The sequence below is a fragment of the Lissotriton vulgaris genome, chromosome 7 (assembly GCF_964263255.1).
Source record: "Lissotriton vulgaris chromosome 7, aLisVul1.2, whole genome shotgun sequence".
NCBI classification, from domain to species: Eukaryota; Metazoa; Chordata; class Amphibia; order Caudata; family Salamandridae; genus Lissotriton; species Lissotriton vulgaris.
In genome coordinates this window covers 866,586,690-866,611,131 of record NC_141695.1, presented here as the reverse complement: position 1 = coordinate 866,611,131, position 24,442 = coordinate 866,586,690, and the positions used below count along the sequence as shown (strand labels likewise).

Sequence of the window (24,442 nt, the reverse complement as noted above, 5' to 3'; positions counted from 1 at the left end):
CATGGCTCTTTAGGCAGTGACAAGTTAAGTATGCCCCCCACCACTGTTTAAGTCCTTCTCCTTTCACACAGTGGTTACGTTTTCTAGGTTGGCAGCTCTATGATGGTAAAACACATGTTACATTAACTTGTGAACTAAAATTGGCATCTCATTTAGAAAATATCTGATTTAGCAGTGGTAAAGTTACTAAACAGGTTCACAATAAAAGACAAATAGCCATCTACATTGGTCATTATGGTGATCTACAAAGCAAAAACACATTCACAATCAGCAGCCCACAGCACAATATACAGTACAATGTTGTGTTTTTTGAAAGTACACGGCTGATGTATTCATGTACTTATCAGACTGCTTTAGGCCACACCTAGCACCTGCGGATGCACTTTCATGAGCCACAACTTTCATCCATGCACAGTCCCTTTACCTAGCAGGAACTGGGAATGCGCCTCATTACTGGGAAAAAATGCTATGAGATAAAATGGCTAAGCTTGCCCTTTCGGTCTGCAGAATTAGTTGTATGAACCAAACGCATATTACATTAACAGTCCACTGCCGTGAGATTGTGGGAGTAAAAATATCTTTTAGAATTTTAATGTAGAATGCAACTTTAAATTCCCAAAGCAGCACCCTCTCCTAGACCAATATGAAATGAATCTTTCAAAATAGCACATAAGTGCAAGCAACCGTTTTTAAACATTTTTGTTCCAATTCATCAAAAAAAAAAAAGAACAAAGTAGTGATTCAAAAAGTAGTCTTTTTCTACCATGTAATCTGGGATTGCATGTACATAAAGAAATGCTGGGGATTAGTTATACGCTGCATGGGAGACACACTGGGGACTCGACTAGAGCCAGAACCCAAATGGTGTCTCCTAAATATATGAGGAGTCACAGACTTGAATAATAAAGAAAAGTCCTGGTTTACTTTGGAAATGACAATTGCCAAACGGAGCATTGCAAAACAATTGGGGGAGGCCGAAATGCATGGAAGGAAGATATGGTCTGGTGTATGATATCAGAAAAGAATATATGAAAGCAGGGGCTGCCCGAGAAGGTGGGCACAGATATGGGGTAAATGGAACTCTATGAGGGGTAACATATGTGCGCCACCAATATTTAACTCTCAACCCGCTGATAGAAATTAAACAGTCAATGATCAACAGAGGTGGGTTTAATATGATGATACGGATTGTTGTACTGTAAAACTCCTCTTTGGATGCTGTCCCTTCATAGCGAACTTACTGTAATGCTATTGATATACCCTGATTTGTTCATCAATAAAAATATATATATTTTTTTTAAGTAATCTTTCAATATTTTTGATCTTGCCAGGCATATTTCAAGCCCTCCCTGGTATAACAGATGCAATCCTGGCATAATGTTTGGCAGCTCCTACAAACTGGGATCTATCCCTTAAATATTGCTGCTCATCCTTGGGATGTTTCTGGAAATCCTAAGAATATTATATATACATTGGGGACCAAATTATTGTATTGGTTGGCAATGAAAAGCAAGTATTTAGTGAGACAATATTCTTTTTCAGGTAACGAGAAGTATTTCTTCTGGAAGGAAAACGTTACTTACCCCGTTAGCATCTGTACATAGCGTGTAGTGCTGTAGATTCCTATGCTTTGCATACTCTTACCATCTAGCGTTGAGTTTGGATATTTGTATAGGAAACTGGGCCTTTGTTGCAGTAGTCCCCACACTTTATGCCTGGTATTTGATGCGACAAGTGAACAGGGAAGCCATGTTAAAGGGATGTACTGGACACTGGTCAAAACGAGTTTCCTGCTACATTATGGCTTTCCTGAAGCCTATCGAGTTTGGTATCAAGCACCGTATATTAATAAACCTACGCTGATTCCAGTGATGGATTTATTAATACATACATCCAGAGGGTAGCTTAAGAGATATTATCTGAACCAAACCAGTCCTCTAGCGTGCAGACTGACTGGTACAGTTCAGACTGCTGCCACAGACTAGTTTCTGAACCCAGAAGGAGGTGAACGCCCCACTCTCTGAGGACAGAAACAATGCCTGCTCTGGCAGGAGGTGTTTACACCTCCTCCAAGCAAGAGGACTGGCGATCTGAATATCAAGTCAGGAGGCTTCGAAGGCCCCTGCCGCCTTTGATATGCGACCCAAGGCTTCCCCAGACAGGGAAAATGCCACCCCCTGGTCCCATCGGGCAACAGGACAGGCAAGAAAATTAGCTATGCAGGAGGCGTGTTGCTCTGCCAGGCTCGGCACACCTCTAGGGTAAACAGCCTGAAGTTAACACGAAGTTAGGAATTCCACCATCTTGTGTGTGGTGGAATGAGGAATTCTGGGACAGGGTGATGCCCACTTCGCAAAGGAAATGGTCATCTAGGGGGCCCAGGGAGAAGGACCCCGCTGGCCACTACCCCTCACTCGACTTAATGCCCCCGAATGGAGTATTTAGGGGACTCCATGAAACCAGAACCTCAAATTTCAATGGGCACAAATAAGGAGTGGACCAAGAAGACTGCTGACAGAGGAGCACAACTAACTTGGTTTCAATCATGCCAGCCTGCCTGCTGCACCCCCACACTTGGGGAGCAACAAACTCATCCTTCCACTGTGCAGCCTCCTAGAAAGCCAGAGGGCTGCCAGTGCTACGCCAATTGGCAAAGAAAATTCCTTAGAGTGGAGAAATTACTCCCCTGCAGCCACATGCAGCAAAGAAGCAAGGTGCGGTTTACCATCCTGCCACCTACCTGGACTACCAACACTGAAGCCACCCAAGAAGAGATCACTGTGCTCCTACAGGTCAGATCCGTCCTCCCTCCAAGTGTCGGGAAGCCAGGATTGACTGGAGCTGCGCAGTATCAACACCTGGGGTTCTGGACCCCTTGCTGCAACCACGGCCTGTTGTGTCCAGTCCAGACACTAATGCTGAGGAAAAGAAACCTGCACGTTGAGGGACTTCAGGAACAGTGAGGCCCACATCAGGAGTGGTCCAGCTGTCCTGTTTGCCCCCCTTCTGCAAAACCAAAGACAGAGTGAGTCCCCGATCACCGCCACCCGACACCTCAAAGTACCTCTGCACCCGCACCACAAAGCCCAAGTTGGTGGAAGGTAACAGCGCCCACGGTCTCCTGAGACCCACAAAAGCCAAGCCCATCCTTGGTCTTGTCAGTCTGGACACCTGTAGCCTCTTTCTGCAGGCCTCCTCCAAACGTGAGTGACTCCCATCACCGAACCTGATGCTTAAAGACAGAACTGCACCTGAAGTGGACTAACAGTGTCCCTGTGTGCCCAAGCATCTCAAAGGGCGAGCCCCCCTTGGTAGGCTTGGGGCGTGGATTACCCCGGACTGGTCCCCCAGTCCCAGCTTGCAGTCTCTTTCTAACTGGACCGTTCCATGTGTGAAGTGAATGGGGCACCAATTACTGTAACACACCCTTATACCCAGATGCTCCAGAACCTCCCGAGGTGAACTGTTGTTGTGGCCTTGGAACTTGCTCTATTATCAGCTTAAATCCAGAAGGGTACCGTAAGTTGGTAACAAGTGCCTGACTGCAAGATGTAGTTAATGAGCCCCCTAAGAGCTACATTAAGGTTTAATAGAGGGCAAGAGGTATTATGGAAGGTATGACTCTCTTGCGATCCTCCATGAAATCCTTAACTACTGGGATCTGAAATAGGGATGAAGGATTGCCATTTTGCAAGTAGGCTGAAATAGCTTATGCATTTCCTGCAGAATGGTCATGCATTCCGCTGAGAAGTTTACATACTAAGATTCTAAGACAGCAGGTGCCTAATCGCAAAGCTGAGTTGTCTGGGGGATCAATGTCTCATTAGGCTTTAACTGTGTGTGAAGGTCCAGCCTGTGTGAGAGCTTCTCATAGGGGCTGATGGACATCTCCAGGAGACTGGAGTATCAAGACTGCTTGGCCCAAGCGGGAGCTACCAGGATGAGCATCAGGAATGTTTGACTTCTTTTTCTCATGACGTATGGGAGGAGTGTGAGGAGAGGAAAAGCAAAGTCCAAGATCCCTGACAAATTCATCCATAGTGCATTGCCAATGGACTGTGGGAACCTGGAGGTGAGGTTTGGGCATTCTGGTTTATAAGAGTGGGGAACAGATCTATTTGCAGTGTGCCAAAATGTTGGAAGTCCCTGTGTAGTACTTGCCGGTGGAGTTCCCACTCGTTTACCTGTGGATTTGTCCTCCTGAGAAGGTCTGCAAAGTCTATGTCCAAACCTGTAAGATATTCTGCTAGAAGGTGTATGTTGTGGTGAATAGCGCAAGATATGATTTCCTGTGTTAGTGTGGAGGGTTGGTGAGAGTGCGTACCACCATCGTAACATGGCAGTCATGTTGTCTGTCATTCCTGAATGACCTGGAAGAAGGCTTTGAGCGCTAGGCACATGGCTAGTAGTTAACGGAATTGATGAGAGGGCCTGTTGAGTGCCCTACACCCCATATGCAGTAATGGTGTTGAGATGTCCACCCAAACCTATGAGACCGACGCTTGTGGCAATGGTCAGCTGCAGATTGGGTCTAAGCAAGGCCTGTCATGCAGAAAGTTGTCATTTGTGGAACAGCGTCGACCAGTGAGTTCAGGCCTTTACCAAATCTAGACCTTCTCAGTGACGGTCTGCCTGTGACCATTGCCCCAAGAGGCGCTGCAGAAGCACTTCTGTAGTAGGCGCATGTAGAACCTGGCATAGGGTACAATGTTGATGAATGAGGCGGTCATCCCGAAGAGGAGCATCACGGTTCCAACAGAGGTGAGGACTGGGTCGAAAAAAAAGACAGCTGAAATGTCAGCACTCTGTTGTCTATGGTCTGCCTTTACAGTCACTGTGTTCAACACCAATCTCAAGATGGGTTAGAATTGCTGAGGCTGGAGCTGGGACTTTGTGAGATTTATGGTAAATCCCACAGTGTGGAGCATGGAAATTGCTACTCCAGTTTGGGCTAGGCATTGCTTTCAGCTACCGCTTTTGATCAGCTAATCACCGAGGTAAGGGAAGACATCAATGTCACCTCTTTGCAGATGTGGGGCCACCACGGTTAGGCACTTCCTGAACACCCTTGCAGCCATGGTGAAAGTAGGTACTCTGAATTAGTAGTGATGGCCACTTACCACAAAGAGAAGGTATTGGTGGAGGGCAGAGTGGTTGGTGGGTGAAAGAAAGCATCTTTGATGTTGAGTTCCATCATGTAATCGTTTTGTCAGAGCAGATGGGTGATGTCTTGAAGGATCGCACATGGAAATGCTCTGACAGGATACAACTGTTTAGGGGCCTGAGGTGCAGGATGGGCCTAAAGGATCCAACCTTTTTGGGAGTAAGGATGGTACAGAGGCACGCTATTGACCCTTTCTGAAGGAACATGTGTACCCCTTTTTAAAGAAGGCAGATATGGTCTGTCTTGAGGAAGTGTCTGAGGGATGGGACACTGGAAGGGAGCGTGAGAAGTTTTAAGAAGTAGCCACGGCAAACTATCAATAAACTCTTCTAGTCTGATGTGATTTCCTCCCAGCAAGAGGAAATTTTGTGTTGCCCCACCCTCATGACAGCTGATGTGTAATCATTGGGAAAGTGGGGCAAGTCACTGCTTAGAAGTTGCAATCCCTTGACCGAGCCAACTCTGACCGTACCTCTGTTGGTAGCCCTGTATGTACCCCTGGTGTATCCTCTGATGGCCTACTAATGGAAGGTTTGCTGCGGTCTCTAGTAAGTCTGTGGCTGGTCGGGTAAAGTGTCCCGCTCTCCCCCCTGGGCAATTGCTACAGAAGTAGACCGAGATCATCATGTCAAGCTGGTGGCAAAAAAGATACTCAGTCAGTCAGTCAAAAACTTTATTCGGTTAATTAAAACCATAAAAGCAGTGCATGATACATAGAATCAGATTTAAAAATACAATTAAACAGATGAAGAGAATTGATTGCTACTCCTTCTAAGTACACAAGAAACACATTCATTAAAAGGGGTTGATAGATAAGGGGAACACCTATGTCAGCTTGTTGGAAACATTCTCGCCAAAGTCTATACAGAAAGTCAGATTTGATGATTAAGTGGTGCGGCAGCTCTTAATTTATTCTGTCTGGCGGCTGCTACTAAAAAACAAGCTACACCATATGCAACCGGCACCGAGTTCAACATCTGGAGGTATAATAGTGCTGGCCGTACCTGGACGAAATTCAAAGGTTTCAAGATGGGAACAAGAATTTTTTTCCGCGGCGCCATATAATGCTCACAGAACATGACCAGGTGCAGAGTGTCCTGTGTTGAAAAACAGTCACATGTACAGGGGGGAAAGTTTTCTGGAGTACCCCATTCTGTGTGCGAGCCAAGGATGATGTGGATCAAATTAAATCTGAACCTTATGAGCAGAAAGCGATGGTAAGGCTTTGTGACATATTTTAAATAGGGTTCCATAGCTGTAGGTGTGGAAAGTTGGAAAAGTAATCTCACCGTAGGTTTACTGAGTTCAACCGATTCTCTTTCACATTCCAACAAAGTCCGAAAGTGCCGCTTCACCCATTTTACATCCTCTTTTTTAAGATTTTGCGGTAGCGAGTACATTTCCGGTCGCCCTAGCCTCGCACATGCCGCTCTAACATATGCCAGCCATGGAATAGTGTGAGCTTTGTCCAGAGATATACAATCTTTAAGGATGCAATGATTTAAGCTGAATTCCTCATTTGTCCAGGTTTTAATCCAGCAAAGTACTGGGGACATTTTTAGAAGATCAGACATATCCCATGCCTATTTCATTATGGATTGAATGTGTGGGAGAAGATTTCGGGAGTGTCAGCAGGGCCCGTATAAAGTGGTTTTCAGCGATTTGTATGCCTGGAGTTGGGACGTAGCCCCAAATGTCTGCCCCATAGGATGTGATTGCCACACATTTGGCTCTATAGATCCTGGTCATGGCTTCCATAGGTTTCGAGCCCAATTTTTTGGAGAAGCTCAGAAGTGCTGTGATGGATCTAATGACTCCGTTTTCCTTAATTTTCATTTGTGGTTTCCAAGTTCCTCTCTCGTCAAAAGTGACGCCCAGGTAGCAGAAGGAGGGCACCCTCAGAATTGGTGAGTTGTTTGAGCTAAAGGATCTAATCTTCATATTTTTCTTTCGAGAGCCTACGACCATAACATGGGATTTGGCAGTGTTCATTTTTAGGTCGAGGGCTTCCATGAAGAGGCCAAAATGGTCGAAAAGTCTTTGCAGACCTATACCAGTCCGTGCTATAAGAACAGCGTCATCCGTGTATAGGAGGACCGGGATAGGTAGCCCCCCCATACGCGGAATGTCCAGGGTGGCTGGGTTCAAAAATTTCCCCAAAGCATTGATGTACAGTGTGAAGAGGAGAGGGGCCAGGATGCACCCTTGTCGGACCCCTCTCCCTGATCTAAACTTTGCTGTACACCTTCCATCCCTCGTTGCCCTAACAGACGCAAACAAATTTAAATGAAGGTCGTGCAAAAAACTAACCAAGGTAGTGTCCAAACCCATATTTCGTAAGATGGACCATAGTTTTGAGCGATTGACCAAATCAAAAGCGGAAGATAAATCCATAAACCCCAAATAAAGAAGCTCCCCCTTCACCACAGTGTATTTGCTAATAATTAGATGAAGGTTCAAGCATTGGTCGATTGTCCCTCTGTGTGCCCTGAAGCCGTACTGCAAGTCTGAAAGGATCCCGCTCTCCTCCAGCCAATCCCCCATTCTGTGCAAGATGACTCTGCCTAAGATCTTGACGGCGGAGTCCAACAGGGAGATTGGTCTATAGCAGGCCGGGTCCGCCCTTTTCCCTTTCTTAAATATAGGCACAATTATAGAGGTGGACCAAGAGGGTGGGAAGCCAGCTGTTGGAATCGCGTTAAAAACATTGGTCAAAATCTTTGACCAGAATTGTGGGTACTGTATGTAGAGATCAGCGGGTACCCCGTCGGGTCCTGGGGCCTTGTGTTTACTGGTATCTCTAATCGCCCTTTCAACTTCCATAGTGTTGAAATCCATAACCAAGTTGGCGTGGTCATGGGTATTGATAGGTGAGGCAGGGACTGTAGATTCATAGATTTTGCCAAAATGGGCTAGCCATCTATTGTCCTCTATGACACAGTCTAAGTCCGATGACCCATTATCTGAAAAAAAGGGCTGATTTAAAATGGCCCAAAACTTCTTGCTATCTCTTAGCACATCCACAGATAAAAGGCTATTCCAAGCTTCCTCCTTGATTTGGGTTTTACGCTTATCGACTACGTTTTTATATTCCTTCCTTAACTTGGCCACTATTGACCTGTCTCTCGGTTTTTGTTTAATGGCTTTCAAAAGTGCACTATGTATCCTCGAACATTCCTTGTTGAACCATTTATGAGTCTTTATTTTCGCTTGCCCAACTGACCTTCTTTCCAAATTTTTACTGATCCTTGAACAGATCTCCTCATATGCGACCAAAACCTTGGGGCCCTCGGCAGATGGGTCCAAGCACACTGCCATATTGGCCTCGGACTCTTGGGCGAGTGAATGAAAGAATTCTTCTGGGACAATCATCTCCCATTTTAAGCGCCTTCCCTGATCTTTAGACTTCAAATCCTTTGGAGCTGCCACGTTCAGCGGACTGCCGATACGGAAGCAGTCTAGGTCCAAGGTCAGGAGGACAGGATAATGATCGCTTGAGATAAGATCAATCACACTATACTCACGTGCCTTTGCCAGGGCCCCATTTGAGACAAAAATATAGTCTATGACAGTGTTGGCATCTCTCCCAACAAAAGTTGGGGCTCTAGGCTCGCTAATGCCTTGGTCCAATTCGTAGAGGTTTAGATTAGCTAGAAGGAACTCTAGGAACTCGCCTTCGGATGTATGCTCGAAATGAGGAATGGCTTCAGCTGATATACCCCCATATCTATCGTTAAAACAACTTCCCTCACAGGGGTGAATGTTAAAATCCCCCAGAATAACCAGTTCTGGGAGGGTAGTGCAATCACACCTATAGGCTGACAAAAAATTTAACAAAGAAATCAAATGTTCGTTTGCAGTAACTGACTCCTTTGAGTTATAAAAATTAATCAAGAGAAAAGTCTTTGAATTAGGGAGGGTCCACTCCACCGCAAGCATATTTGTTGATGCGGTATCTAACTTTTTGAAAACCCCTACTAGATCTAGAGAGCACAATATGAGTAAACCACCCTTTGCTCTCCCTCTTGCACCTGGAACTGCCGGAGTGGAAAAGCTACAGAAACCGTCCAGGGAGAAACTATGTGTTGTGTCCCACGTTTCTTGAAGTCCTAAAATGTGATGTTGTTTAATAAATCTTTGCCATGTTGGGTCTAAAGCCTTTGCATTTAATCCTGCCACATTCCAGGTAAGGACTTTACAGAGTACTGAGTCTGTATTAGGGGCAATCGATGTACCCACGCCCCGAATCTCTCTTGTCCTCGTGCTAGTTCCGAGTGTGGGGGATGAATTAACTATGGTCGGGTCCGCTATGGCGGCATCCTTGCGGGATGGGTTGGATTGGCACAGGCGCTCCTTTCCCCTGGCGAGCCCTGAGTATGTCAGTCCCCCCAATCTGTGGTTGATAGACAATCAAAGCGATTTGCTATAGGGAAATGCAAGGGGTTGGATGGGCCATTTAGTGGCTGCTGGTAGTAAAAGGGATGGGTGAGATGGGAACCATAAAAGGGGCCACCTTGGCGTGGTCTACCTCCTCTCGTCCCCACCAAATTCCATCCCCCCTCCCATCCCTCCTCACTGGCAGGGGGTTGTATGTCCCAGGGGAAGTTAGGCCTCTGTCTAGGGATGCGATCGTGTGAACCTTTAAGCCAGCTCCAGCGGTTATCCGCTTGATTGTGTGGGAGATAGAAATACGAAAGAGGTCTGGCAGTCACCTTGCTCGCCTGGTATCTTGGGGCCCTGCTATTACAGATAAAATCTACTACCTCCGGATTCTCAAAAGTAACCACCACGCAGTCCCCTTTCAAATTTTTTCTGTTGCCTCCTACCCAGGGAGCCCTCTCTATCATTAAAATGTTGGTAGGTATGTTTGGTGGGAGGGGATAATTATTCGCTAGCCAGTGGCAGACTTTGTTTTTAAGGGCCTGATCTGATTCTTCTTCTGGCGAGCGAATTTCAGTGACTCCAGTAAGGATTACCACATAGGGTGCGGCATCCGGTGGGAGGTGAATATTTCTGCGCGCCATATCCTTAGCCTTATCCTGTATGTCAGGTTTAGGGGCCTGAGATAGACCATCACTGGGTGTGAGCTGGGAGGTTACATTGTTTTTGGAAGAGGTCAGTGTAGGATCAGTTTTCTTAGTTTGCTCTACAACAGGGGGTTTAGGTTTGGAGCCTGCCTGATTTAAGGTGTTACTGGATTTCTTAACCGTCGTTTTATTAGTCTCCAACACTTTGTTGGGAGCCACTGGGGTCTTTGCGGGTTTGGGTAGATTAGTAACCTGGGTGGGTTTATTATTTAAAGTGAAACTGGGGGCACTTATGTCCTTATGTATATTTTTTAGTACCGTTTCCAAGCAGCGTAATCTTACCTCTATGGGTTTAATAATGCTTTTAGCATATTAAGGATTACTGTGTTATTTGTGCTTGAACCGGTCTCCTCCTGTGATGGTGTTATTATTGGGTTATCTGTAGGTCCACTAAGTTGCAAAATTTCTTCCAGACTTTGGTCAATTATAGTATCGTCTGAGAGACTCAGCAGTAAACCTGGGTTGTTAAGAAGTGAGCCCTCTCTGGGGTTAGGTAGACTGACTGAGGGTTTTTCAATGTTAGGAAGTTTGGGTAAAGTAATGGCCTTCTTCCCTTTCGCAACAGTTGCGGTATTATTTTTACGTTTTTGCTTAGGGATTGCCCCTTCTGTCCGGGCCCTTTCTTTTATGTTGGCTGTAGAGATACTAATGTTTGTCTCACTACATTGCGTTCCACTCTCAGTCAAAATATTGAGGTTGGGTGAAGCCTCCAGGTCCTGGACAATATTTGAGGCATCCAAATCCCCGTTAGCTCCAGGTTGATGTACTAAGACCTGTACTTCTGGTCGGGAATCAGTTTTTGGTGTCTGAGCCTGGGCAATGAGGCCAAGGGAAGACCGCTTGGCCATGGCCAGGTCTTGGGAGACTCTCCTGTCCATAAGTATGATCCCTTCATCAATAAGTGCGTGTGTGCGAGTAATGAAGTCGTCCAGAGTCCCTGTAAGCTTTTTAGCTCCTGCAGCGGCCATACTTCTCGTTTCACGACAGGACATAACCCGTATATTCAAGAAGAATAAGAGAAGGATTGAGTGCTATATGTGCCCAACCAAGATTTCTGGCCCAGTCCAGTCTCCTCGGGCCTCTGAGGGCCACAGAGGGCCCGCCCTTTGCCCGGGCTTAGCCCCGGGCGCTCCCGCGCAGCGGGGTGCGCCGCTTCTTATAGGTGTCAGTAAAAGGGCGGGGCGGTCAGGGAGAGCGGGCCAGGTGACTTGGCCTCGGGGTAGCCGGGACTCCTGGGAAAGCGAGTCCCGGTCCCAGCGCTCGCAGCCCTGTCACTCACACACTCACCCAGCAGGGGCCAACAATTGGATGGGCAGCCTCGGCGAAGCGGGACCCGCGGAGCGGGTTCCGCAAGCTGCTGGTAAGTCCTTCCCTTCGACGGTGGCAAATCCTTCCTTTCACAACAGGGCAGAAGTCAGTGTGGCGTCCCGGTTTGCTAAACAGGGGGAATCCTTTTCAGCTGTTCTGCTGGGCGGGGCGGTCGGGGAGAGCGGGCCAGGTGACTTGGCCTCGGGGTAGCCGGGACTCCTGGGAAAGCGAGTCCCGGTCCCAATGCTCGCAGCCCTGTCACTCACACACTCACCCAGGAGGGGCCAACAATTGGATGGGCAGCCTCGGCGAAGCGGGACCCGCGGAGCGGGTTCCGCAAGCTGCTGGTAAGTCCTCCCTTCGACGGTGGCAAATCCTTCCTTTCACAACAGGGCAGAAGTCAGTGTGGCGACTCTTCATCAGATGAGGGTTGAGGAGATGCTGCTGGACCTCACAGTATCTGAACCCGGAGATGCAAAGCCGAGCATGCCGTGTGAGGAGGTTGTTGATCCCGCCGACGGCTGTGTCCACTGCATTGAGGGTACATTGAATGTTTGTGTTCAGGATAGTTTTGCCCGTGAACAGTATCTCATACCCCCTCTTCCTGCCCTTCTCTGGGAGATGGTTGACAGGTTTCTGCATCTCCTCCTACTGGAACGCTTATATCTGGAAGCAAGCCCAACAGAGTTGGCTATGCACCAATGCATGGCCGTCCCTACAGCTAACCTTTTGCTCGTGGCATCAATTTCCTTTTACTCTCTTTATGGGGTGGCAAGAAATTGCATATGGCTTAGGCAGAGGCTCTGGGTAGTGTGGACTGCCAAGGTGTCAGGAGGACCTGGTTTTTCGATGTACATAGGGTCACCAGTGTGGATTTGTATTTGTTCTCAACCCCGGGTGTTACAACCCTTGCTGTAACTGGCTCCTTAAAGTTCTCTGGGGAAGATTGAAGCCTACACTGGAGTATGGGCAAGAATTCACTGAATGGTCAAACTTCAAAAGAGACTCCACCAGAAAGTCTTCTTCCTCCTGAACGATGTGCATATCAACATTATACCACACTGTTGTATTACCTCATGGTAGGCGGTGGGATCATCCGGAGAGGATGACAGTCTTGCCGGGGGTCATCAGTGGCTGGTCATATGGGTCAATAGATCTGAAAACGTGCACGAGAACCCCTCAGGTGGAGGCAGGGGACTGGTTGGCATAAGCATGTTGGTGGAGAAGATGGAGAGGTAGGTTATGTGGAGGTGTCTCTGTACCCTGTTCCCTGGAGATAGTGGGGTACCCTCTCTCTAGATACATCTGTGGAGGTGTAACAAAGAGTTTGTGCCCCCATACCGGTCATCAGTTTTGGTTAAGGAGGAGACTTGAAGAGGGATCTTCCCATTGGCAGAATGAACATAGAGACTCTTCTGCCTGGTGATCACCTCTTCCTGGATCTAGCCGTTGACAAAGCTTTTGGCATTTATGGGGTCTTTGGTGCTGACTGGATGTGAACGGGCTTGCTTGATACACTTATAATCTGCAGGGATTGACAGCGGTATAGGTCGACACCCTTAGGCGAAGCTTTAGTCAACTCTTATGCTCCGGTGGGTATCAAGAGGCTTCAAGGTCACAAAGGCCCTGGAGGCAACAGTGTCTTATATCTGTGCTCAGGGCTCAATGCCCAACTCCCACTGGAGCAGTACTCTATGCCGGCAAGTGGCTTTTTATTAGAACCTGGCTTGGTGGCATAGTTTTCAGATGCAGGTGTGGCGTTTGAGACCCTGAGCATCCTCTCAGTAAGAGGCCCAGTGGTCTTCAGCAGCAGCTTGACGTCTTCATCTTTTTTGGGCTCTGACTCACTTTACAGTACAGTCTCAAGGCTAAGTGTAGCCTGGGCTACCAGGATTCTGGCTGGCCCAGCATCCTGGTGTCCTTTTCTGCCAAAGGAATCTGCTTTACCGGCAATATCACCTGTTTCGGAGGATGCCCGTTGATGCATTTTGTGATGGGTCCACCTCCTTTCCCCTTCAATCCCATAAAGGACTTCGAGCGGAAAGCAGGGTAGGACTCGCAGAAGGTGTTGTCAAGGTTGGGGGAAGGACAGAAGTTGCAGATGATGAGTCTCTTCTCTTGAACAAAAATGACTGGAAGAGGGTGATGGAACAAACCCTCTAACGTTGCCCCCAGCACCAGTGGTCTGGTTGCCGAGGCTTCAGTGTTGGAATTCAAACATATGGGCTCAAGAAACGTGTGATACACACAACAAATTGGGAGTCCACTCGGCGTACGTCAGAACCCAATGGCAGAAAAAAACAATCTAAGAAGGGCCTCGGTGCCCTTGCGCATTGTTCTCCAATTTCCAATTGTATTATAATGATTTGGAACTCAAAAAGGTCCACCTAAAATGGAGGGTTTTTTTCATTAAAGAAATAGTACATTCAATTTAAAATATATGAAATTATAAAATGCAGGAGGAAACCAATGGACATACAATTATACTCTACTTAAGTTAAAATATGCCCCAGGGACAGAAAAAAGTGCAAATTCTCAATCCAATCAATGAAACATTATAACGCAGTACTGAACAAACTTAATATATACAAACAACAAGTAGTGCAAAATGTTTTACAGAGCAACACTACTAAAGTACTTCTAATAATGTGTTACATCCTTAATTCTAAACAAAATTAATACAATAATTCTATTTAATACTATGCAAAGTGTTAGCCTTAAATACCGTATTCCACAAAATCATAACTTAATAGTTACTATAGTATTACTAAAATGGAGATCATTCTAAAAAATATTTTTAAATTGTCTAAAAAGGTTTTAAATATTTGCGCAAACTATTTCTGACGGTGGTACAAAAAGACAATTTCGGGGGCACGCTACCGTAATTTAGGAGCTATGTATATCTTGGGGCTCAAAAAGCTTCTATGAAGAAAAACAACTTGCAATCATCAGAGCCCAACACTAGATGGCAGTAGTATGCAGAGCATCTGTATTTACTGCCAAGTGTGCCAGGAACATAGAATTACTTACTTAAATGAGTATGCAGGGCATGTGTATCATCAGAATTTAAAAATGTATTTACTAGCAAAATGTGTACAGTCTCAGGGACTGATTGGCTTACATTAGGGACACAATAAGCACATTTCCAAATCTCCTTCAAAGCTAGCCTACGAGTGATATTTCAAACTGACTTAGGGACAATTGGGGATCGGTTTTCATTGTAGTTTACCACTGTCACTTTGACTTGTGTAGACTATTTGATACCAAAAAGGATAGTTTTTCAAATCATTATAATCCCTACAGCTGTCGGAGTCATGTGCCTTATGTCAACTAAGGCATGAGCACATTGTCTGGACTTGTATTGTCTCAACCAAGGGTGAATCCTCTGGTTTATAAGTCTGTAGGATATGTCTAACCCAAGACACTACTCTCTTCCCAGTGGCTGAAGATCCCCTGGGCTGTGCACCATTCCTTCGCCGATCCTGACACTTCAAAGGAAGTTCTTGGGCATTCTGTAGGACTGAGAAGCTATGCTGGGGAGGTCAAGATGCAGAAATGCAAGCCCTGGCCTTGCTTGGCACAGCAAGATGCCCAGGTATATTTCATGGAGCCCTTTCAGAACAGCAAGGATGGGGTTAGGCCATGTGACGTGATACAATGTAAATAAGCCCTCTTACCTCTCTTAAGCTCTGCTTGCACAGGGGGCAGCAGGGCCTGTGATCCAGGCATCGCTCCAGGCACTCTTTGCAGAAACTGTGGCCACACGGTGTTGTGACTGGTTCAAAAAACATCCTGGCGAAAAAAGGCAAAAATGAATAAATTAAAGGTGTAGCCAGTGAACTAACATTCCATTAAGAGGCATTACTAGCTCTGTGTGCACCCAGGGCCCTTCTGAAGGGAAGGAGGAAAGGAAGCACTGGAGAACAACGAGACTGGGGAGGAGACCACAGCCCATTCACCCAGGGTGGCACTCAAAGAAAGAAATGTAGAAAGAACCAAGACGTGGGACACAGGGCACATAACGGAGAGACCAGCAATTCCTCCTGTTAAAGACTACGCTGAAAGCCTTCCAACCCATCAGAGCAAACGCAATGGGGTCACAATCCAGGTGCCCCGATGCACCTCTGCTCACGGAGCCTCCAAAGTCTCAAACACAAGCCTCAGTACCCATACAAGAACCAGTACCCACCTAACGGGTCTCCTCCAGGCCCCACACATCTAACAAAATCACAAGTGCAAAGCCCTTGTATTCCACAGCCTTTTCTCTTTTAGCGTTTCAGCCACAGAAAACAAGGTATTCATCCCACTCCAGATACCATCAATTTGGATGATAGGAGGCTGGACCTAGAACTATCTGTGGCTTCATAACTTACTCACGCCCAAACCCAGCCTAGCAAGTGAAGCGCTGCGGCCACGGAGCCACAGACGTGCATTTAGTTCCAGAGTCTGCCAGACCATTGAATCACTCCTGCCAGGACAACTTCACACCATGACCACAGCTCCACCACTCTGATCGGGAATCATCCACTGGTTTGCCAAGCCCTCTACCAGCAAATGCTTGAAACCAGCAAACCACGTTCCCCCACAGCTGAGGGACCGCTCGCAGAAAGCCAACTCGACATTCAAAGGCATTGGGACACCAGGCAGTTGGCCCCGAGGTGGACCCAGTCACAGAATAAAGTGTAGACTTTATTTATCAAATGATATTGACCAGTAGTTCTTAGAGAGGGAGAGAGGAGTTGGACTAACGGCTAGGGTGGTCAACCTCGAACCAGGGGAACTGGTGGGTTCGAGTCTCGGCAATGATGCTGAACATCCTGCGATTCTGGGTAAATCACTTAATCTCCCCGTGCTGAACAAGAATTAATGTGTCCTCATGTAATGCAACTGGTGCTATGTAAAGAGCTCCAATGCCCGATTCGGGTCATGTTTGCGCTAAATAAAACTCTGTAAAAAATAAAAAAAAATAAAAAACTGTGGTCCGGAGACCCCCGAGGGCCTTCTCCCTGGGATACACGGCTGCTTAAAAAATTAAATAGTATCAACAAATTAATAAAGTGTATATAAATAAGGAAGCAAAATGTCAAATTAAACATTTTAAAACGCTCTTAAACTGAGAAGGAATTTGAAATTGGAGGTAAAAATTAAGTTTACATCCTTTTCAGATTGATTTGTGGCAGCAGCGCACATACATCAAGTGGCATGTAGTATGGGCGATGAGTGGCCTTAATTACATTAGAAAAGCTCCAACATTCCCAATAAAAATTTGTTTTTTAAATATATTTGTGAATTAAATAAAGTATTACATAATTTGTGTATTTGTTTGATGATTGCCTGTACCTTTATTTTTTCAGTATTGTTTTGCAGTTCAAGTAATCGAAAAAGCTTTGCCTGGGTTCCTGCCTTCCATTAAAGATTTACCGGGGGTCCCCGGGTTCCAGTAATAAATAAGTGGGGGTCCACAGAAGTCAAAAGGCTAGGAACTGCTGGTATAGACAGAAGGATCAGGGGCAGCTGAACTATCTGAACAGTTGCATGTTCCTTGTGCTTTCATTTCCTGCTGTGAACACGCCACAACTCCTTCATTCCAGTACATACCGGTCAGACTGGTTACATGAACATCTCTGAGTTTGTTAGATATCCGTGTCAGAGACTGCTTCTAATAGTAGGATGGAAGGAAAGTAAATCTCAGTCACTTGCCCCTTAACTCATACGCCACCCAGGCATTTCAGCAGGGAGGGCATGTTCAGCCCCATCTATGGGGCAGGCACATGCAGAAAGCAATTAGAGCCATATAAGTCCTCACAATCAGACATGCTCGTGGCTAGGATTTTGTCCTGGGAAAGGCTCTCTTCCCACAGCTCCCCTGTTGAGAAGGATTGTTAGAAGGTATCCTGTAACCATTTTATTAGACTGAGTCTGAGGTTGGGCAGGGAGTGTGGTGTAGTCACCTGCACGCAGGGTTTTGGTGTATATGGTTTCCTCGCACAGAGAACTAGAAACACGTGTTGCACACTCAGTATCTCTTCAAGGTGGTCATTACTACCACCAGATGTCTGGAAATAAATAAAGCCAGTTTGATGCAGATCGCAGTTCCCTCAATCGTTAATGTGCTAAGCAATATTAAAGTGCTGATACATGAAGTGCTTTGAGAGTCAGGAGAAATGATAGACTAGGTCTACATCACTAAGGGCTTTCTTATTCATGTACCATTATATTTTCCAATGTTACCACTCTAAATGTTTTCCTCTTTTTCGCCTTGTTCAGTGGTCATAGATTTGAAATAATCCTAATTGTGCTGTTCGAATTTAGCAGCAGGAGGGCAGATCATAGGGTTGTTCTCCGTCTCGTGCTAAGGTATGGGTTATACAGCCTCTCTTCCAGACTATAACCTATTCTTGCAGCACAGATATGAATTCAAGGCTCATCATTCTGCACTTGGGAGGGTTGCTTTTCCCAGCTTGGGTTGGTTACAACTGCTAGATACGTTGTCCAGCAATCCAACTTTTCATAGCAATAGCATACCACTGGTAATGAAAAAAGCACAATCCTTCACTGGCTGGGAGGTCATGGTTGGAAGGCTTAGGTTCACGAGCTTGGTCAAACGTTTGTGACACTCTACCCATCACAACATGCCCACTCTGCGGAGGTCAAATTGCCCGTTGTCTACGGACTTTCGGATATCCCCTGTACTGCTCTTTTCGAGCAGCCCGCCTTCTCTCTGTACAGGATTACTGGGAGCCTTGACAAATATTGGGAGCTGCTCCACCCCACACTTTGTGTGGATTGTTTCCAGAGACTTGTGTTTATGGTGGCCAAACAAGGTGCTCCAGGGAAAGGCATGTTCTGCATAGGAAGTGAACTTAGGTCTGAACCTAAACACTTGTAACAGGGTATGGTGGGGTGGGAAATAGTCTGTGGAGTTTACATAGTGAAGTCACAGACATTCAATGCACTATTAATACGGACTATATTTATGGTTTTAACAGAATGCTGCTCATCAATAAGGTACGAGGCAAAGGAAAATCAAGATCCAGAACCACATTATTTTTGGGTCATCCACTGAAACCCAGGTCATCCCCTTGCACGGTCGGCAACTTCGCCTCTAGACTCCATCTTATGACACCTTTCGGTTTCGGACGACGTTGCCGCTACTTCTTTATTTTTGGAGACAACTGCATTTTTCTAACCTGACCAGTTATGTCTGCAAAGGACTACAGAATCATAGCATCGAGCACGCCGAGCGAGGTAGAGAGGTAGATCTATATTTTCCACCACAAGTACTCTATTTTCATATCAGATGATGTCCTAGACAAGGTGATATGCTGAATCGGTAGGAAGTTCCTCTAGGCAAGGAAAAATGGAATCAATACACATTTGAAAAGTGTCAGCAGCTAAGACTATCTTGTGGTACATCAGAATTTAACTCACTTTGCTGTGTAGGCTTTTCTGTAGCAAGCTAGAGAAACAGATCCTTGGTGGTCTCCATGAAGTATGCGAGGGTAGGTCATATCGGTGAGAGTGCAGATTTGGCAGGCTCAATGTGGTTATTCGCTTTATGTTCGGCGTTCAGTGATAACTGGTGTAAGTTAAAATGCTGCCTTTTATGTGAGAACAGAAGTAAACTACACAGGAGAGATGAAAGATCCTGTTTATTCGGATGGTGAGCCTTACTTGTATTAATATTTGCAATGTCTTTGCTTATGCACAGCCCTGGCCTTGAAGGTCAAAGTATACCATATAAGTTAGTGCTCGTTTTCATGATTGTTTTTTTTTTCCTGTTTCTTTTCCCTCTTGGTTTTGTTTCTCTACGCACCTTGGCAGTGTTCTAGAGAAAAGGTTTATCCTTAAATTTCAAACTGAGTGCATTGACTTTCAAAAAGACTGTTGTTTCATTTATATTTTAATATTACTCTGGGTTCTCCTACAGCGCGTTCGCCCCCTAAGGGTCTCTCTAAGTGTGTAGTGTAGTCGAGCAGCCTTAGGCTTATCAGAGAGGAGTGTTAGACATCTGCAAAAACACAGTCAATAAACAGTACACATGACTCAATAAGGAGACCCACAGCAATGGTTAAAACTAGCTAATCATTATATACAACTTTCTTCATATCCGCACATGATCAGACAGTTTGGTGAAGGTGAAGAACTAAAACTACAACGGTTACTTGTTCCTAGGATCTTGGCTTTCCCACTACATTTTGATGAGTGAACCTAAAGACTGGCTTCAGTCTTCAAAGACATAATATCCAATGAGCATGTGTTGGGTTCCAATCCAGTTTTATCACACACTTATATAAACTCCAAGCCGAATTTTAAATTTGTTTAATCTTGTAAAGATAACCAAAGACAGAAAATGAATGTCTAAGATTACACAACTTAGTCCCATTTGGGGATCAGGCTTAAAAGCCATTCCCCCTGGTTCCACAGTTTCAAAAATGCCCACAAGAGTACTGATGTGGGGGTCGTTCTGATAGCGAGATGTAAAGAAGCCTGTCCACAGGGGTATTACACTGTTGGGGGCCAAGCCCAGATTTTAATGCAGCGTTTATTATCAGCATATTTTGTTGAAGTGGTAAAGGTGTGGTTAGATGTAATTCTTTTTCTTTTTAAATAAAACTTTCTAGACCCTTCTCAATTCTATCCCTTCACTATCCTTCTCAATCCTAATAACAGACTAGCATATCTACCGCTCAAATTAATGTAATATTTCACTGTATTTATTTACCACTAATCCTTTATAGGTTCTGGAGTAGCGTAGTACTCGCCGAAAAGGCACTTTGACGCATCGTCCAGGGTAGTAAGCGATTTATAAATGCAATTAAGTAAATACACCGCATATTTACCTGGGCAGAATATTTTTTTTTTTTTCGGAAAACCTTTATTGATACTTCAACCAGTTACAAACATAGGTCTACAACCACCGGGGCCGGCCGCTAATCAGTGTCATCATAGCAAGTTAATTAGGACAAGACTCAGTCTCTCGGGAAGCGAATGTATCACAACTTCAATCAACACTGGCTGTTGAACATACAATGCAAATAACAGGATACTAAAGGTTCGATTTTATAATATAAAATAGAAGGATCAGGTGCCATACAATATCACAAACTCTCATAAAGGGCGGGCAAAATAGTAGGAGTTCCACGATTAACTCGATCTCATTTGAGACAGTGGCGCAAATGCATACTATTCAGGATAAACAAGCATATAATCACCGTTTGCACCAATTAAGCGCCCGCCCAGTGATACTAAAATACCGTGAAGAGTATAGGCACAGATAAAAAGTCGACAGTCGACAGAAGAATAGGCCCACTACGCTGACCCGAAAAAGGGAGAAACGAAAGAGAAAGCGAGAAAAGATAAGAGAAAAAGGCCATAGAAACAAACGGAAAAACAAAATTCCCCTCCCCCAACCCCCCACCCTGCAGATGACTACGGCCTACCCCCCTAGCAGCGTGCCTGTCGCCCCAAAACGGAAACCCGAAATATAGGAAGAACAAGGGGAAGAAAGAAGGGACTAAACCCCTACCCTAAAAGGAAAAATGGAGGAGGGCTATATCATACGCATTCCCGGTCTCTCCCCACAGCCTTAACGAAGAATCCCCCACTAAGCTGACACAATCGAGCAGACCACAATAAAAGTACACCGGAGGAAACTATGAACCCCGCCCCGGTCTCCGTTAATCAAGTGAAGCAATCCCATTACCAATGAAACCATAATGTGAAGCCCCAAACAACAGTCTCAGCCTTGGCCCCGTCGATCAAATTTGCTGATTCCCTCCGATAAGTAGAGCCCCATCGCCAAATTGTCCAAATTGACACAGAAGTTGCCGAAACATGGTCTGTTAGATGGATAAAGGATGGCAAAACCCAAAGCAGACGATCGGTTCCAACAATGCCCCTCCCCGACTCCAAGGCCAGGCATTGTCCCGTCCGCCATCTTGATGGACCAGCTGGGAAGGGGATGCAACACAGTCCAACACAGTTCACAATGTCGACCAAAAGTCTCCAAATCGGGAACAGCAGTTAAATGTTCCACCAGTTGCAGAACCAAAGATTCCGACCATATAGTTGAAACGTCGATCTCCGCATGTTCGAATCGTTCCATTTCTGAAGGGGCAGGCACAGCTCCAAGCACCGGGTCTAAATGCACCGCTGAAATAGCTGTCGAGAAGTCAACTGGCCCCCGGGCCTCGGGCAGCAAGGCAGGGTCCGGTCCCGATCCACTAATTCCATCCGCTGCCGACATCAGAGTCCAGGCCTGGGCCTCCATAGTCGCCCGAAGCGTCTCAAGGGCTGCCAGCACTGACCGCAATGACGGGCCGCACTCAGCCCGCTCCGCCAGGTTCCGCATAACATCAGGCATCGTTATCCCCACGGAGAGGCGCCTTCCCCGGGGTAAGATTAGTCGGAGCAGGAATGAACCGTGAGGGACAGATCGTCAACAAGCGTTAGTGCGCGCCAAGTCTCCAACCCCACGGCGCCGGCGATCTGAACGCCAGGCCTCCGGGTCAGGGACCCCCACCACACCGCCTCGGGCGTCACTCGTCTCCTCACCTCCGGTACAGTGTCAGGCAGCGGATCGGCAGCAAAGCAATCCAAAAGATGTCGGAAGTTCCATGGACCGGACCCAGCCGCCCTCACCGGTCCGCTGTTGTTCAACTCGGACCCGGCTGGACCAACACTCGAGACCCCGGCTTCCAGACTGGGTTAGGCCTCAAATCAAACCTCGACATTACTCCACTCCACAATGTCGGAAAAATCTCGGGATTGCTCCATCAGATTGCAAATTAGTTCACACACACGGATATGGGGCGGGAAATCAGGATAGATGACAGGATCATCGAGCGAAAGACGGAGGTCAGCGGAGCCGGGAGACTATGCGGCCATCTTGCTTGCTGTCGTAGCTCCTCCTCCCCCTGGGCAGAAATTTAGCAGTGTAAACACACAAACACACAACTAACTTCTGTCTGGATGCAGCCCAATTCGGCTTCAGACCGGCCCATGGCACCGAGACCGCATTGGTCACCGTGTTGGACGATCTACGAACGCGTGTCGACAGGGGCAAGTCAGCATTTCTAGTGCTGCTTGACATGTCGGCCGCGTTCGACATGGTGAGCCATGACGTTCTCTTGGCGCGTCTTCAAAACGTGGGAGTAAACGGTCTGGCCCTTAATTGGATAACATCGTACCTTAGCAACAGACAGCAAGCTGTGGCGTTACCACCATTTAGATCAGCCACACGCCAGGTGAACCAAGGTGTCCCCCAAGGGTCGGCGATTAGCCCGATTCTTTTTAATCTATATCTCCAACCCCTGGTAGAATTAATCAAGTCATTCGGCATATCAGTCATCAATTATGCCGATGACACTCAATTGATTTTCTCACTTGAGGGCACTGAGACAGTTTCGAGGGATACCTTTCACCGCTGTATGTCGGCGACAGCTGATTGGTTACGAGCTAACTCACTCCAATTCAATGGATCGGAAACGGAAGTACTCCACTGTTCCCTAGACCGCCTCCCTTGCGGGCTACCGGACAATTTTTGGCCCACTTCTATCCCGGGTTCGGTGGAAGCTGCAAAATCAGCTCGTAATTTAGGAGTTCAGTTTGAACCCAACTTACAGCTTGATGCTTCTGTAAACAAGACTGCAGCGACTTGCATGGGCCTGTTGCGTTACCTTCGGAAGATCCTACCAATACTTCCCCGGGATACCAGAGCAGAGGTAGTGCGGAGTTCCATTCTCAGTAGGTTAGACTACTGCAATGCACTACTTCTGGGAGCCCCTAAGACCCTGATCTTAAAGTTGCAGAGGATCCAAAACATGGCTGCTAAATTGGCTCTGTCTTTGCCACGATCAGCCTCATCGTCTGCAGCACTAGCTGATCTACATTGGCTGCCGGTCAGCAGAGGATTGCCTTCAAGGCTTTATGCCTCGTATACAGGGCCCTGCATGGACTAGGACCAATACCAATCCAAAACCTTTTCTCATGGTACCAAGCTGCCAGACCCTTGAGATCCTCTTCGGCGTTCCTGGTAAGAACTCCCAGAATTAATAGAGTGAGGATGGGCGGCCGTGCCTTTAGTTTCACAGCCGCCACGCTATGGAATACCTTACCTTTGGCACTGAGAAGCAAACAAGATCTGCCCTCCTTTAAAAGGGACCTTAAGACCTACCTGTTCCCAAGAGCAATGTAAACTTCAACTCGCCTGACGGTTAGACATGGTCTCAGCGCCAGGATACCCTTTCGGGTGACAGCTGCGCTTAATAAGCATTAAATACATACATACATACATACATACAAGGAGACGATAACAAAGAAAATACACCAGATATAGAATTGGACTGTAAATGCAACACAGAGAAAACCTGCATGTCGCATAGGCACTGATGACAGTAACTATTCATGTGGCAGCAGCTTTCTGAAGAGAGTGTAACATCTTTGAAGGGAGAGGTTGAGGGGTTAAGGTTCTACATACAAAGAGAATCGAAACTGTCCTTGTCAGGGCAATCTTAACAGTTGCCACATTTAGCTCTACTGTTTTGTGTTTACATCCTGAAGTCTGTGCAACATCTTCCAGTGCAAACAAGGCTATACCAATATGGATGAGGCTGCAGGCTCTTCTCAGAGTGTCAATATTTGTTTGACTGGCACAGGCTGTTACCATGTAAAAGCAGCCTTTGAAGCAGAGCACAGTTTCAATAAAGGTGTCTTAGATGTTTACCGAACTTTCAGCATGAATGGTGGTTGCCCATTGGCCAATATAGCTTTCTGCATTGAGCCATGACGCCACCTTTGGTGGTCAGCTGGGTTCTACCATTTATCCAGAGGCTTTATGCGTGAACAAGAGGTTTTCAGCATCAAAGGCTTTACAGGTTTT

The 24,442-nt window shown here is 46.4% G+C and overlaps 1 protein-coding gene across 2 annotated transcripts in view; it reads right to left on the bottom strand.

The window, feature by feature from the left end:
• The window catches only part of LOC147702592 (LON peptidase N-terminal domain and RING finger protein 1-like), a 203,018-nt gene that overhangs the window by 71,703 nt on the left and 106,873 nt on the right, over window positions 1–24,442 (bottom strand). For both annotated transcript variants that reach the window (XM_086931259.1, XM_086931260.1), the window contains exon 7: window positions 15,237–15,351. In XM_086931259.1, coding sequence (XP_086787385.1) covers window positions 15,237–15,351 — 115 coding nt within the window. The remainder of the gene's footprint in view (window positions 1–15,236; window positions 15,352–24,442) is intronic.